The sequence below is a fragment of the Glycine soja genome, chromosome 10 (genome assembly GCF_004193775.1).
Source record: "Glycine soja cultivar W05 chromosome 10, ASM419377v2, whole genome shotgun sequence".
In the NCBI taxonomy this organism is placed as follows: Eukaryota; Viridiplantae; Streptophyta; class Magnoliopsida; order Fabales; family Fabaceae; genus Glycine; species Glycine soja.
In genome coordinates this window covers 52,575,751-52,588,324 of record NC_041011.1, presented here as the reverse complement: position 1 = coordinate 52,588,324, position 12,574 = coordinate 52,575,751, and the positions used below count along the sequence as shown (strand labels likewise).

Here is a 12,574-nt window from a genome sequence, read left to right as displayed (position 1 = left end):
GTTTTTAATAATTTTTTTTGTTATTTTGAATATCTAAAATATTAAAATTTTTGTTTTAAATTTTTGAATATCTTACAAACTGGTATTTCAAGCATCATCAATAGCCGTCGCAGTAAACCTTATCAGTTAATTGTCAAGAAGGATTCAAAATAAAAATTTTAACACATTAGGCCCAAAATAATAATAAAATTTATTGGAAATAAAAAATAAAATTGAATTATTTATGAGAAACCTTAAATATATTTACGTCTCTATAGAAACATAAAGGAAGTTTTATAAATAGATTTAAATATATTTTTCGTGCTTGTGTTTTTTACTTTTGTTTTTTCAAATTATTATTTTTATTTAGTTTTTATAAAATGTGGTTGTTTTATTTTTTATCTTTAAAGTATTTTAAATAATATTTTTTGTACTTTTTAAAGTGACATCTAAAATGTTTTATAAACCAAAAATAAAATAAACAATTCTGTATGGATTAAAACAATTTTTTTGTTAGAGGAAAAAATGAAAAATGATTAGGATAAAAATATATTCAAGCAAAAAAAAAGAGAGAAAGAAACGGCGTCGTCCCTCTGGAAATCCGAAACGAAGCAAACAACAGAATAGAGTCAGAAGGAGAGAGAGAGAGATGGTGGTCGGTGTTCTTTCTGATTCTCCTTGATCTTCTTTTTCTCTTCGTTATTGTTCCCAACACATTCCAAACCCTAAATTTATTGCCTGGCTCTTCCATCCCCAATATCCGAACTCAAACGCGGAGTGGCAGCAGAGAACAAAAACATGTCATCTTGGCTGAGATCTGCGGTCAACAAAGCCGTCGAGGTCGGCAACAAAAACAACCTCACTCGCACCGTCAAGAACTACGCCGACACCGTCGTTCAACACGCCGGCCAAGCCGTGGCCGAGGGCGCCAAAATCCTACAGGATCGCATTGTAAATTCCACTTTTATCTTCTCTCACACCACCTTTAATTTTTAATCAATGCATCAGTTTGTATTTATAGTCACTACACTGAAACCAATAACCACCCCTTTATGTGTGTAGTTCCAATCAAAGTGCTATGTTACCATTATTAGGGTATGTAAACATGTTGACTCGAGAATGCGAATTTCTTGTGATGTTATGTTATGTGTACCGTGCAGAGTGCTCGGAATTACAGAAGTGTTGCGCAGACCATTAAAAGGTTGGAAGAAGCTGCTGTCTCGTATAGGGGACCTGAGAGAGTGCAGTTGCTTAGAAGATGGGTGGTTGTGCTTCAAGAGATTCAGAAGTTGTCCGAGGCTTCATTGGCTGAAGGCAAAGAGAGGACTCTCGAGCAGCACCTTGCGGTTGAAGAAGCCAAGGAGAACCCAAGGAAACCATCTCTGGTTAGAATTACAAATCTTCCTTCTTCGTATGTCTACTCTAGTTTGCTATAACTGTCTCTTAAATTAGAGAAATGCTAACACACTTTTTCTATTGTTGACTTAAATTGATTGGAAATTACAAAATTGTGTAGGATAAAATGTGTTAAAGGAGTGCCATGTTAGCATTCGTCCTGAAATTATGGCGTATTAAGCCAATCTCATGCTTTCTACTCCGCCCTAGTTGAATCTAGTCTACGTCAGAACCTTTTGCTGTTTGTTTTCCCACTGCTATGTCTTTTTTCCTGTTTTGGATGATAATAAGATTCTTGGGTTGTTGGCTTCTGTCTTTTTCTCCCAATTAGATTACAGTAGGAAATTTTCCCTGTTGGTCAGTATTATATAAAATCCTACTCTGTGATGCCACTATATATATTAGAAAATATTAATTTATGAGATCCTTCTTTGTTTGTTTATTATGTGTCGATGCTTAAATTTTGAAGTTGCTATTGTAGTCCTTGAGTTAGTAAACATAATCGCATCCTTTTTACCTTTGATATTTGTGTTTGTTATTCTACTGTTTCTTTTCAGGTTCTTTATTACGATTCTGATGTTGGGGGAGAACCATTAAATTTCCGTGATGTTTTTCTTCAAAGTCAGGCATTGGAGGGTATAACGTTATCCATGGTATGTTTAATTAATGTTAATTATTATGTATAATTATGCTGAACTTCCCATGGTATATTGGTACGTAAGTTTATAACATAGATATCTATGCTTTTGGTTTGTTCTGTAAGCATAAAACTGTAGATTTTCAAAATGTCTTAGCAAAATGGGTGGAAAAAGAAAAGCTTGTTTCAAGTGTATTTGTGAAGTGAGGCATGACATTTAGTTTGGTGAATGCCCAAGGTGCAAGCTTGAGATTCGTTGTCTCAGTCTCTCAGACTGTGAAGTATGTACACATGCAGTTTAAGTGTTATGCTCTTTTATATCTATTTCTTGCTTTCTCCCCCCTCTTGATTATTGGTGGGGTCGAATTAAAATTTAATATTCTTAAGTGCACTTTGTATGTCCAAAACGTTAATTTATTGTAGAAATTAATATAATCACTTTATTTTAAAAAAGAGTTAATAACTTCTTGTGAATATTCCATCAATCATATTTTGATGTAGCTGAACATACCTTCTTGTTCCTTTGATTTTCTTTGGTGTATGCAGCTTTATGTTCTACTATCATCATTATATTGGTAAAAGAATATCATTCTGGATAAAGTCAATTTGTTTGTTTTTGCTGATAATGGAGGTTAACCGCAGGGTTAACTCTTTTCTATTCCTCAGATTATTCATGCTCCGAATGAGGAAGAGGTTTCCCTTCTCCTGGAGATGTTTGGGTGAGTATATTACTTTTATGTTCACACACACATGAGGAGAGATCAAGTTACACCAAGAGTAACTATAAGAAAGTTACTCTTCACCCTCACCATTCATTTTCTTGAAATCTAATGGTTGCAATGAGTAACTAATCTTAACCATTAAATTTCAACAAAATGAATGGTGAGGATGAAAAGTAACTTTCTTAGAGTTACTCATGATTTAACTTGATCCCTCCTCTCTCTCTCTCTCTCTCCCCCTATATATATATATATATATATATTTGGATGTTTCCGGCCATGACTCCTCTTGGATTTTATGTTTATGAATATGACATGGTCTAGCTCCTCCACGATATGAAATCCTTCTGTGCATATTTACCTGTGACTTATATGATCAATGTTCATGATTGTGAACATATTGTCTTTGCCACTTAAAATTTTAATTTCATCTGTGTCTTTGTGAGAAACTTTTATATTGCAGTTCAGCTGAAGATACATCTAATCATATTTTCCTCATCCTTATTTATATAGACTTTGTCTTACTGGAGGAAAAGAAGTTCATAATGCCATAGTGAGCAGCCTGCAAGATTTAGCAACAGCTTTTTCAAGCTATGAAGATGAAGTACTGGTAAGTATGATGTTGACTTCACTCATATGATCTATAGGTAGATATATTCTTCAGTATTAATGCTATGTATGCTTTCTTCTCTCTTTGATTAATTGTATTTTTGGAGTTTAATTGTGACTTCGCAAAATCTTTGAAGGTTCTTTGATGCGTTGACCATTGATAATCATTTTTTTATATTCACGCTGAAGTTTCAATTTTCAGAATGCATATTTTTAACACCTGGAGTAGCGTTTTCCTTAACTAATTTTAAGATTTTATTTTAAACATCTGAATTCTGAAATTTTCCTCAACAATGAAGTTTTGATTGTTCTTAACAAAACTTTATGTTGTACAAAAGAGTGAAAAGACTATTAAAATAAAAAAAATAAATTATCGGGAAGCATTCAACCTAAAATTATGTATTAGTGATGCTAACATAACTAGTACGAAATTACTATTAAGAACCAAATTAGGAACTTGTCCTCTATTCCAAACATGGTTATCCTGTTTCAGATCCTTGATTGCATTATCAATTTTATTTCTTGTTATATCATTTTTAAAACGTAGGAAGTAGGAACTGGGATTTAATCTATGATTAATGCTAATATTTATAACTTATTAGAATGGAGAGAATGGGATAAAAATCAGAATTTTATAACTTCATTTATGGATTTTTTATATATCATAATTTTGTGTAGAGACTAGAGAGAATACCAATCAACACCTAATATCTCAATTTAAAAGGTGACCTTAAAGTGCTCATTGAAAGTAATTAAAATGAAATGTACCCCCCTTTAGACAACTCAAAACTTAGTAGATAGAGTTGTGAGACATGCAAGGCGAATTTGTGGGTTTAAACTCCCATGTTTTCTCTTAATACCTATCAGTGGTGGCCTCTCTTGTTCTTTAATGCATTCAGTGAGATTGTTTTATGTTTACCTTGTTCAAATTGTTTCAATGTTTACCTTCTTTGATGCATTCAGTGAAATTGTTTGATGTTTAAGTTGTTCTTTAGGTGAAGCAAGAGGAATTACTTCAGTTTGCGCAAGGTGCCATCACTGGGTTGAAAATCAATTCTGATGCTTCAAGGTCGGTGTGAAGCAATGAGTTTCCATTGCCACTTTCTTTGTACCATCTCTGCTAGACACTTGAGTTTTGAGGCTAGATCTGAAGTTTAAATTCCAGAATCTATTAGTTGTGTTTATCAATCTCTGGAGATTTTATCTTTAACCAAGCTGAATGACATCGTGTGATTCATTTATGCCTTTCTCTCTGTGGTTACTATTTGATTTTTTTGAAGTTATAATCCAATTTAAGTAATGATTTGTACGGCGATTTTTCTAATAAGGACAATGCTGTTCTACATTGAGTATGATTCCAGGCATCTGGTAATATAAGCTCAACTATAATCAGGGACTACAATTCTAAAAAATTTACTAATACATGCCTTTAACTAATAACAAATAAAAATGAAATAAAATGGCAAGGCCACTTTATAAATAGAGTGTGATCTTTATAGAAGATAAACCACATCCAATAATTTTTTTTCTCAGGTTTAGGCTTTTGCTTTCTTGATCTACTCTTGGATGGTCTCACATATAAGTAGTTGATTATATCTATCTGTATACTGATAAGTCAATCATTCCATGCTATTTGTAAAGCCCAGACCATTTTAAAGTTGCTTTAATTGATAATATATGAAATAATCTTATTGAATGTCTATTGTCTAATATTAGGCAGCAGGATTCGTCGTTGCTTTTGGGTCAAGTTAAAATATTTTTACTTTGCATGAGTTATTAAAAAACTTTTGAAATGTTTCATTTATCAGAAGATCTATGTTTGCTGCTATAATATAAAGTGAGAAAACTGAGCTGCTACCTCACTTCACATATTGTTTTGCTTTCTGACTGCAGAATAGATGCTGAAGCCTCTAATCTGAAGAAACAGCTCACTGAGATAACAACTTCACAGGGGCCTGTAAGCAAAGTTGATTATAAAGCGGCTGAGGAAACAATAGCAACGCTAGAGGTTTGTTTGGCATAACTTCCTCTCTGAATCCTTTTGTTGTGTCAGTAATGAATTTTTGCCATGTGACTAATAATATATATGATCTTATTTTCTACCGTTATTTGGAGAAGTGGTGTTACTAGACTGTAAATTGAATTCCTGAGCTCTTAAATTCCATGGGTGATTTTAACAAATTTCTCCATCACTCCTCACCCCTCAACAAAAACATAACATTAATCAAATGCCACTTTTTATCCTTTAAAATATTTTCTGTTTTCGATTTTGAAGCTTTATAGTGATTGATTATTAATTGAATCTGTGATGCTTTTATACCTTTTCACTTGAACTTTTTTAGCTTTACTTATCAACCATCATAAGAGTTTAGACTCCAGAGCTCCTTCCTGAATTAAATTCCACAAACCTAAGTGTTTTGAACTGTGAGACCAATGTTTAGAAGAGAATCAAGCACTTCAGAGATTGATTAATTTAATACAAATTTATATGTAATTATTTACTGTATTTATATAGACCTTTCTGTGTTAAAGATGGATTATAACCAACCAGTCATTTTGCAGGCTCTGAAAATTGCCCTTGCTCAGATTAGAATCTGTTCCAGACTGGAAGCCTTATTGCTGAAGAAAAAAAATTTAAGCAATGGAGACTCTCCCGAAATTCATGCTCAAAAGGTACAATTATTTCCTTTATGGGTTTTACAAGAGGTACTTCTTAGAATGTGAGTTTTGGGCCTAACTCAATCCCAAAAGCTACCTTATAGGGTGAAGGTTGCCTCTCATTTATATATTCTAAAATCTTTGGATTTTTCCCAATACACCTCCTCACGCCCAACACTATGGGCTTGGTGCGTGGAGACATGGTGGGTGGCCTGTATTAATGGATCCAGGATAGGCTTGGATACCATAAACGAATCTGTGAGAGAATATAGAAAGGTAATCTGAGGTGAAAATGCTGATATTATTCAACCCAAACAGAAACTGATTACACTTAAGTTTATATAGCAGTTACATTTATGTAACTGCCAACTAATCTGAGTTAGTTAGTGACAGCTTTCATACAGCTGTCCTAACTACTAAGCTAACTAACTAACTACTAACAGTAGTTAGGCTAAAAAAAGAAAAGAACAAGTAAACCGAGTAAGTATACTCCTATAGTACTAATTATATTTCCTTGTATGAAAACTAATTTCATGGAGCAATTAAAGTAATAATGGTTTACCTCAAGTTGACTAAAATAAAATTGAATCACTCAAAATATGGAGAAAAACTGAAAAGAAAATTAGAAAGATTTTGTAGTATTTCTAATTTTTGGTTACCCTTCTCTTGTTGTTTATCATATCAACAAAATATTATGGTTATTTTTTAATTCTATCATTTATTTTATTCTTTCCATTAACTTGACATCGCCAAAAGGCAAAATTAATCTCTACATTATCATTTTTTATTTTAATTGTCCCTTTATATTTTGTTATCGAGTTGTATGCAAATTGTGAAACAATAAAACTACCAGATTCCCTATTTTGATTCAACTATTTTTTGAGCGGGAATGAGATTTGTAGAACATTCTGTTTTGGCAATATTGTCAGTCTTATTGGACTGTTCTGATTGAACGTAGTTGTCTATTGTTTTCTCCTTTTTTTCTTCTTTCTGGGTCATATCTTTATATTATTTCTTATCCATAGCAATACTTTTGTGTTTTTAAGTAGGTTGATAAGCTGAAGGTATTAACGGAGTCTCTTGCCAACTCTGCTACAAAAGCTGAAAAGCGTATTTTAGATAACAGGTAGACTGCCAAATTATGAACTTTTCTATTATACTTTTCTTTTGATTTTTTTCTTATCTGAATTAATATTTCTATAGTCGCCAGAGAAACATTTTTTGTTGAAGCATTTTTTTTTGCTTTAAAATAGTACATTTCTTTTTGGTTTCTGATGAATAAATCAGTTTTATTTTAAAAGTGGCCCAAATATCCCAGAAGTATGCCCCTCTTTTTAGAAATTGTGGTGGTGGTGGTATCATGCGTAACCCATTAGACGTTATTTAACAATGGATTATTTATATACTTTTTACATGTTCATAGTATGTTGTATAAAGTATCTGTATGCTGTCTTCACTTAGAAACAGGGTGAGCTGTGAGTCTGTCTCTTGGTGGCTATAAGAACTTTGAACATTTCTCTGAACTGTAAGCTTAGGATTTGTTAGAAATAAGGGCAAATTTGTAGGATGATGATTTAGGATTTGTCGTTTTGGAGGGAATTTCAAGTATTTAGTTGGGCAATAGATCAGAAAACAATTTAGATCATCCAAGTATATAGATTAAATTGAGATTGAGGAGACCTTTGAATCACACCCAACAGAGAGACGCAACATCTGGTGGCTATGGGTATTGTTCTAAGTGATGTTCATCATCATCATCATATCACCATTAGAGGAAACATCTTATATGAAAATGAGAGAATTAAATCTGAGCTTTATAACCTTACAATATAGAGGGTTGAGATTTAATGTCAAAAAGTCACATGACTTTTTAAGTGGTAATAAGACATTAAATCTTGACTGTCCATGTTTTTTCATACAGTCCAAATTTAATCCTCTCACTCTCATATGATATGTCCTCTCTCTCTCTCTCTTTATATATATATATATATATATATATATATATATATATATATATATATATATATATACTTATATATACTTGGTTTCATTACTTGTACAGTACCTGTCAAACTTGGGTCTAAGTATTCTACGAATTTAAATAAGTTAATAACCAGTCACTAGAAACTACAAAACACATTGAAATCCAAATAACTGACATTACAAAAATAAAACCTACAACCTGAAGGACAGATTTTAAATCCTACTAAATACCTAACTGCAAGTAATTGAAGAAATAATGAAATATATTGTGGGCAAAGTTGAGATAATTGATTCTAAATTATAAAACAATGAAATGGTGCAGCAGGTCTACTATCAAATCTTAACAAAATTATAAAATATTTGCAACTTTTTTGTTAGAAAATATTTGGGTATATGAACTCATGTTTTTTGGATTGCGCTGCCTGCTTTTGAGGCCATAGGGGTGAAACTGACCTGTGATTTGGGGACGGGGAGGGGAGGTTTAGTTGCTATCCACACTATTTAATTACGAAAACTGGTGTGAAGAGATTCCATTGTTTTGGTTCAAAATTAATGTCCTATTCTAGAAATTCAAAGATTAGTCGGTACTATTTGTTCTGTTCAATCATGTTTGTTACTGTCAGTGGGCAATACTGAAGATGACAACTAAATTTTTTATTCTAAAGTGCTAGCAAAGTAGCCAATTTAATGAATATTCTACCTTCTGCCTACACTTCTAGTTCTTTTGTTTAGTTTATGAAGATGATGTCACAAACCAACCCTGATTAATGGGTTTATTTTCCACTATTCAATACCTTGCTTCAGATACTGAACACTTAACCATGTGTCCTCTCTCTATAATTTGACAGACTACAAAAAGAGGAAGCATTAAAGGTTCGAGTGACTAAAGATGGTGAGGCTAGTGAAAAGGAGAAGGTAATGTGTTCAGCAGGGCATCATTATATTGATTGTCGATTATCACTAGTCTGTAGTATATGAGGAATGTATTATTTTTCAAATGGAATTTCATGGTTGTTCTTGTACCTATCTAGGGCATTGTTGCTATGTATGTTAGTTTGTTGATGTATTAAAAATACTGTGTGGACAATATGATTGATCCTTATAAGATCATGTATGCTTATTAGCAGAAGTTGTTATATGTAGCTTCCTTTGTCATCTATATATGTTTTTGTTCTGTCTTCATAGTTTTTAGTTTAGGCGAGACAAGGTTTTCTAGAATATGTTTTACACTCATCACTCAGGATTTATTTCTCATATTTGTTCTTTTTAATACAACTATATATGATATAGAAGGTTTGATCACTGTTCAAGATATATACTCATCGCTTTCAATTGGTTCACTGTTATTTGGGGGTTGTTTGGCTAATTAAGTTCTGTAGTGAGATGTTTATTTCTCTGTGCGCATAGGAGCAAAGATCATGCTGGACAAATCTTCCATCTGTTGTAGGGGCACAATTAATTGATTTTTCTTTCTTCCTCTTATTGTCAGGAACTGGTTACTGAGATATCTGAACTGCAATGCAAAAAAGAAGATCTCGAAGCTGAATTGAAAAAGGTATCCACCATATATTTTTGGGAGGGGGGGGGGGGGTGGGTTGCGGTGTTAGTAATGACATTTCCTTGAGGAAGTAGGTTTATTTATTATTTGCTTCATTTCTACTCCCATGTGATGTGCCACCTCTTGCAATCTAGTATTCTTTTTTACATCCTTGTGAATTATGCATCGATATTTGTTGAGGAAACATTGTGCTGTTAGGTTTTAACATATGTAAGATTCTATAGATGTGAAAGTTAAATTTTGTTCTTCAAGTCAACTGCTAATATCATAAATTGTAGTTTGTCTTATTTTCTTGTCAAAATGACTCCTCACTTTAATAATCTATGGGGTATTGTTGGTGGATCCGTGAAGCCTTTAACTTGATTTATAAATAATTGAAACCTGGCTTCTGAGGTGTAGGTTAGCACTACTTTGGGTGCTGCTCAAGCACGACTATGGAATGTGAGGGAAGAGAGAGACCAGTTTGAGGAAGCAAACAATCAGATAGTTGAACACCTGAAAATAAAGGTTTGAGGTTCTATTTTTCATGGCTGTGAATTGTTAAATCAATGTTCCTGAATAGTGTTACTCTCAGCATCCTGTTGTCTGAAATTTTGACTTGACCTTGATTCACAGGAAGATGAACTTTCAAAATCAATCAGCTCATGTAGGGTTGAAGCAGATGTTATCAAAACCTGGATTAATTTTCTGGAAGATACTTGGGTTCTTCAGCGGTCAAATGCAGAAATTAATGACAAGCAGGTCAAGTATGTAATTGAACTTACTGAACTTAAGTAATGATAAATGTTTTGATGCTTGTAGAAGAGTCTAATTTGAGTGGTAAGACTCCGTGTGTATATAAATATATACACAAAACTAAGGTTTATGAGTGTGCATTAGATTAGGTGTAATTCCAACTTCACATACACTCAGTTGACAATATCCTTCAACCAGAAATCTGGAAATTATACTTATTTTGCCATTGTTCCTTATTTTTCATAAATTAGTATTTTAACTAATCCTTACATTTTTGAAGTGATGAATTGGAGAGACATGAGGACTACTTTGTGAACTTGGCCATTCAACTTCTTACTACTTACCAGGTTCTTATTGCCCTTTGCTGATTCAAATAATGAATGTATAATGACAGCCACCTTTTTGCTTCCCTCCATTTTTTCCCCATTGGTTGTATGACCTGCTATTTGTGTGCAGAAAGAGTTAGAGCCTTGCATTAACCATATCAGAACATTTGTCGTGAACCTCAAGAATTTAAGTCAGAGGTAATGCCTTTTTAAGGGCATATGTTTTTGGAAATTTCTTTAAGAATACTATTTTCACAATGTCAACACACACAGATGCACACAAAATTTTAGATTCTTTCCCCCTAAAAATGAGCAGTTAATCAAATGGTTGGTATAATATTCATTTGTACATAAAATATCAGACTTAAATTTTAAAAATATACATTTGCATGTGCCCACTTATATGTGGCTAATTGTTTATCTATTTTCTGCAATTTCTGGAAGATACAGGTTAGAGATGACACCCAGTGCAGATACTGATGAGTCAGAAGTATTAAGTCCAAGGAGAAATCTTGAGGAGGAATATTTGACCTATGAAGCCAAGGTATGTATGTAACATAGATAAATTTGAAATCACTGGTTTGTTCATCCAACAGTTTTTGTATTGATTCTCCTCCATAAAAGTGTACCTTTGTCCTGGACTGTTTAGTTTTTTAGTTTGATGGCTGTGTAGAATGTTGTCCTATTGTATTGTACACTCTTATGTAAACCACACTTCTGTAAATTTTCTTTCTTTATTTCTAGGTAATTTTTTTTTTGGATTTTGCAAGTACTTGCTGTCCTGAATTTGATTTTTGACTTCACCTTGTGGGATAAGACTATCGCTGTTGCTGCTGCTGCTGCCATAAGTCTTTACTGTCTACTTAAATATGCTTGACCCTCCAATATCTGTTGCATGCTATATGCTTTGTCCATGAACCAAAGTGATTGAGTAGTGCTATGATTTGGTTGGACTTATTGGTGGTTTTCTTTCATATTTTTTCAGATTATTACTACCTTCAGTGTAGTGGATAACATGAAACAACAGTTTTATGCTCAACACGGGAAAATTTCCAGGTTTTGTATTTTCTTTCTAGATAACTTTATGGGGGCTTTACTAATTTGTGAATTGGACAGTTGGTTGATACAAGTTCAAAATAAATATAATTTCTAAATCCAGCAGTAAATTGGAACTCTTCTAACTGGCTGACCCTAAAACCATTTTGTTTTCTTCCCGTGGAACATTTTATCATTTATGGAAATACAAGATGTTATAAATTCCGTTTCCTTGTGTAGAGGATTAGCGTTGCATCAGCTTCCATTGTACTATATTATCTCCTTTTAGCCTTTGCTTATTGGGCTCATGAATCCAGGAAAGATGAGGAGAGAGTTATAGAGCTGTTTGATGCCATTGAAAAGTTGCGAACTCAATTTGAGTCTATTGAGAGACCAATTCTTGAAATAGAGATCCCTGCAAAAGCTGAAACGCCACCTTTGGAGAAAAAGTCTGATGCTACTCCTTCAGTTTCTGTTCCAGCTCAAGGTGCTGCAGCTCAAGGTATCGAGCTTTCAAAGCCAGAAACAGATGAGCAACCAAAATCACCTTCAGTTAAGACAGACCAGATATTGGATCATGAAGCGGAATTAGCTAAGCTGGAATCTGAGTTTGGGAAGGTTAGTAAGGATTATTCAGCAGAGGAAATTGGTGATTGGGAATTTGATGAGCTTGAAAGAGAATTAAGCAAGTAGTTAGGTTATTTATGAGTAATTAATGCTTGCTGTTGCATTTTTATGATGAAGTGCAAGTACCATAAATTTGTAAGCCATAGGTCGGCTGTTAATGAAGCTTCAATCTGGATCGGATTCCTTTGAATTTGTAAACATTACATAGCATAATTTCTTTATTCTTCTGTAAATTAACGGGTTTGCAACTTGCAGCCCAGTCAACAAAAGATTTGAAATGATCAGTATGGTTAGAATTTTGAACTTCGGATGA

General features: G+C 33.3%; 1 protein-coding gene across 2 annotated transcripts; it reads left to right on the top strand.

Annotated features, from left to right (window-relative positions):
- The first annotated feature begins 548 nt into the window (after window positions 1-548).
- On the top strand, window positions 549-12,574 carry LOC114371225. 2 transcript variants are annotated; one of them, XM_028328672.1, is made up of 18 exons: window positions 549-930; window positions 1,140-1,364; window positions 1,932-2,027; window positions 2,678-2,730; window positions 3,244-3,340; window positions 4,335-4,408; window positions 5,233-5,347; window positions 5,902-6,012; window positions 7,047-7,123; window positions 8,829-8,895; window positions 9,470-9,535; window positions 9,938-10,045; window positions 10,154-10,284; window positions 10,554-10,620; window positions 10,730-10,797; window positions 11,044-11,143; window positions 11,585-11,655; window positions 11,952-12,574. In XM_028328672.1, the coding sequence occupies exons 1-18, from the start codon at window positions 778-780 to the stop codon at window positions 12,325-12,327; spliced, it is 2,055 nt and encodes a 684-aa protein (XP_028184473.1). In that variant the 5' UTR covers window positions 549-777; the 3' UTR covers window positions 12,328-12,574. The 2 variants fall into 2 exon arrangements, with proteins under 2 accessions (XP_028184473.1, XP_028184474.1); XM_028328673.1 differs by having other exon boundaries at window positions 550-930; window positions 11,050-11,143.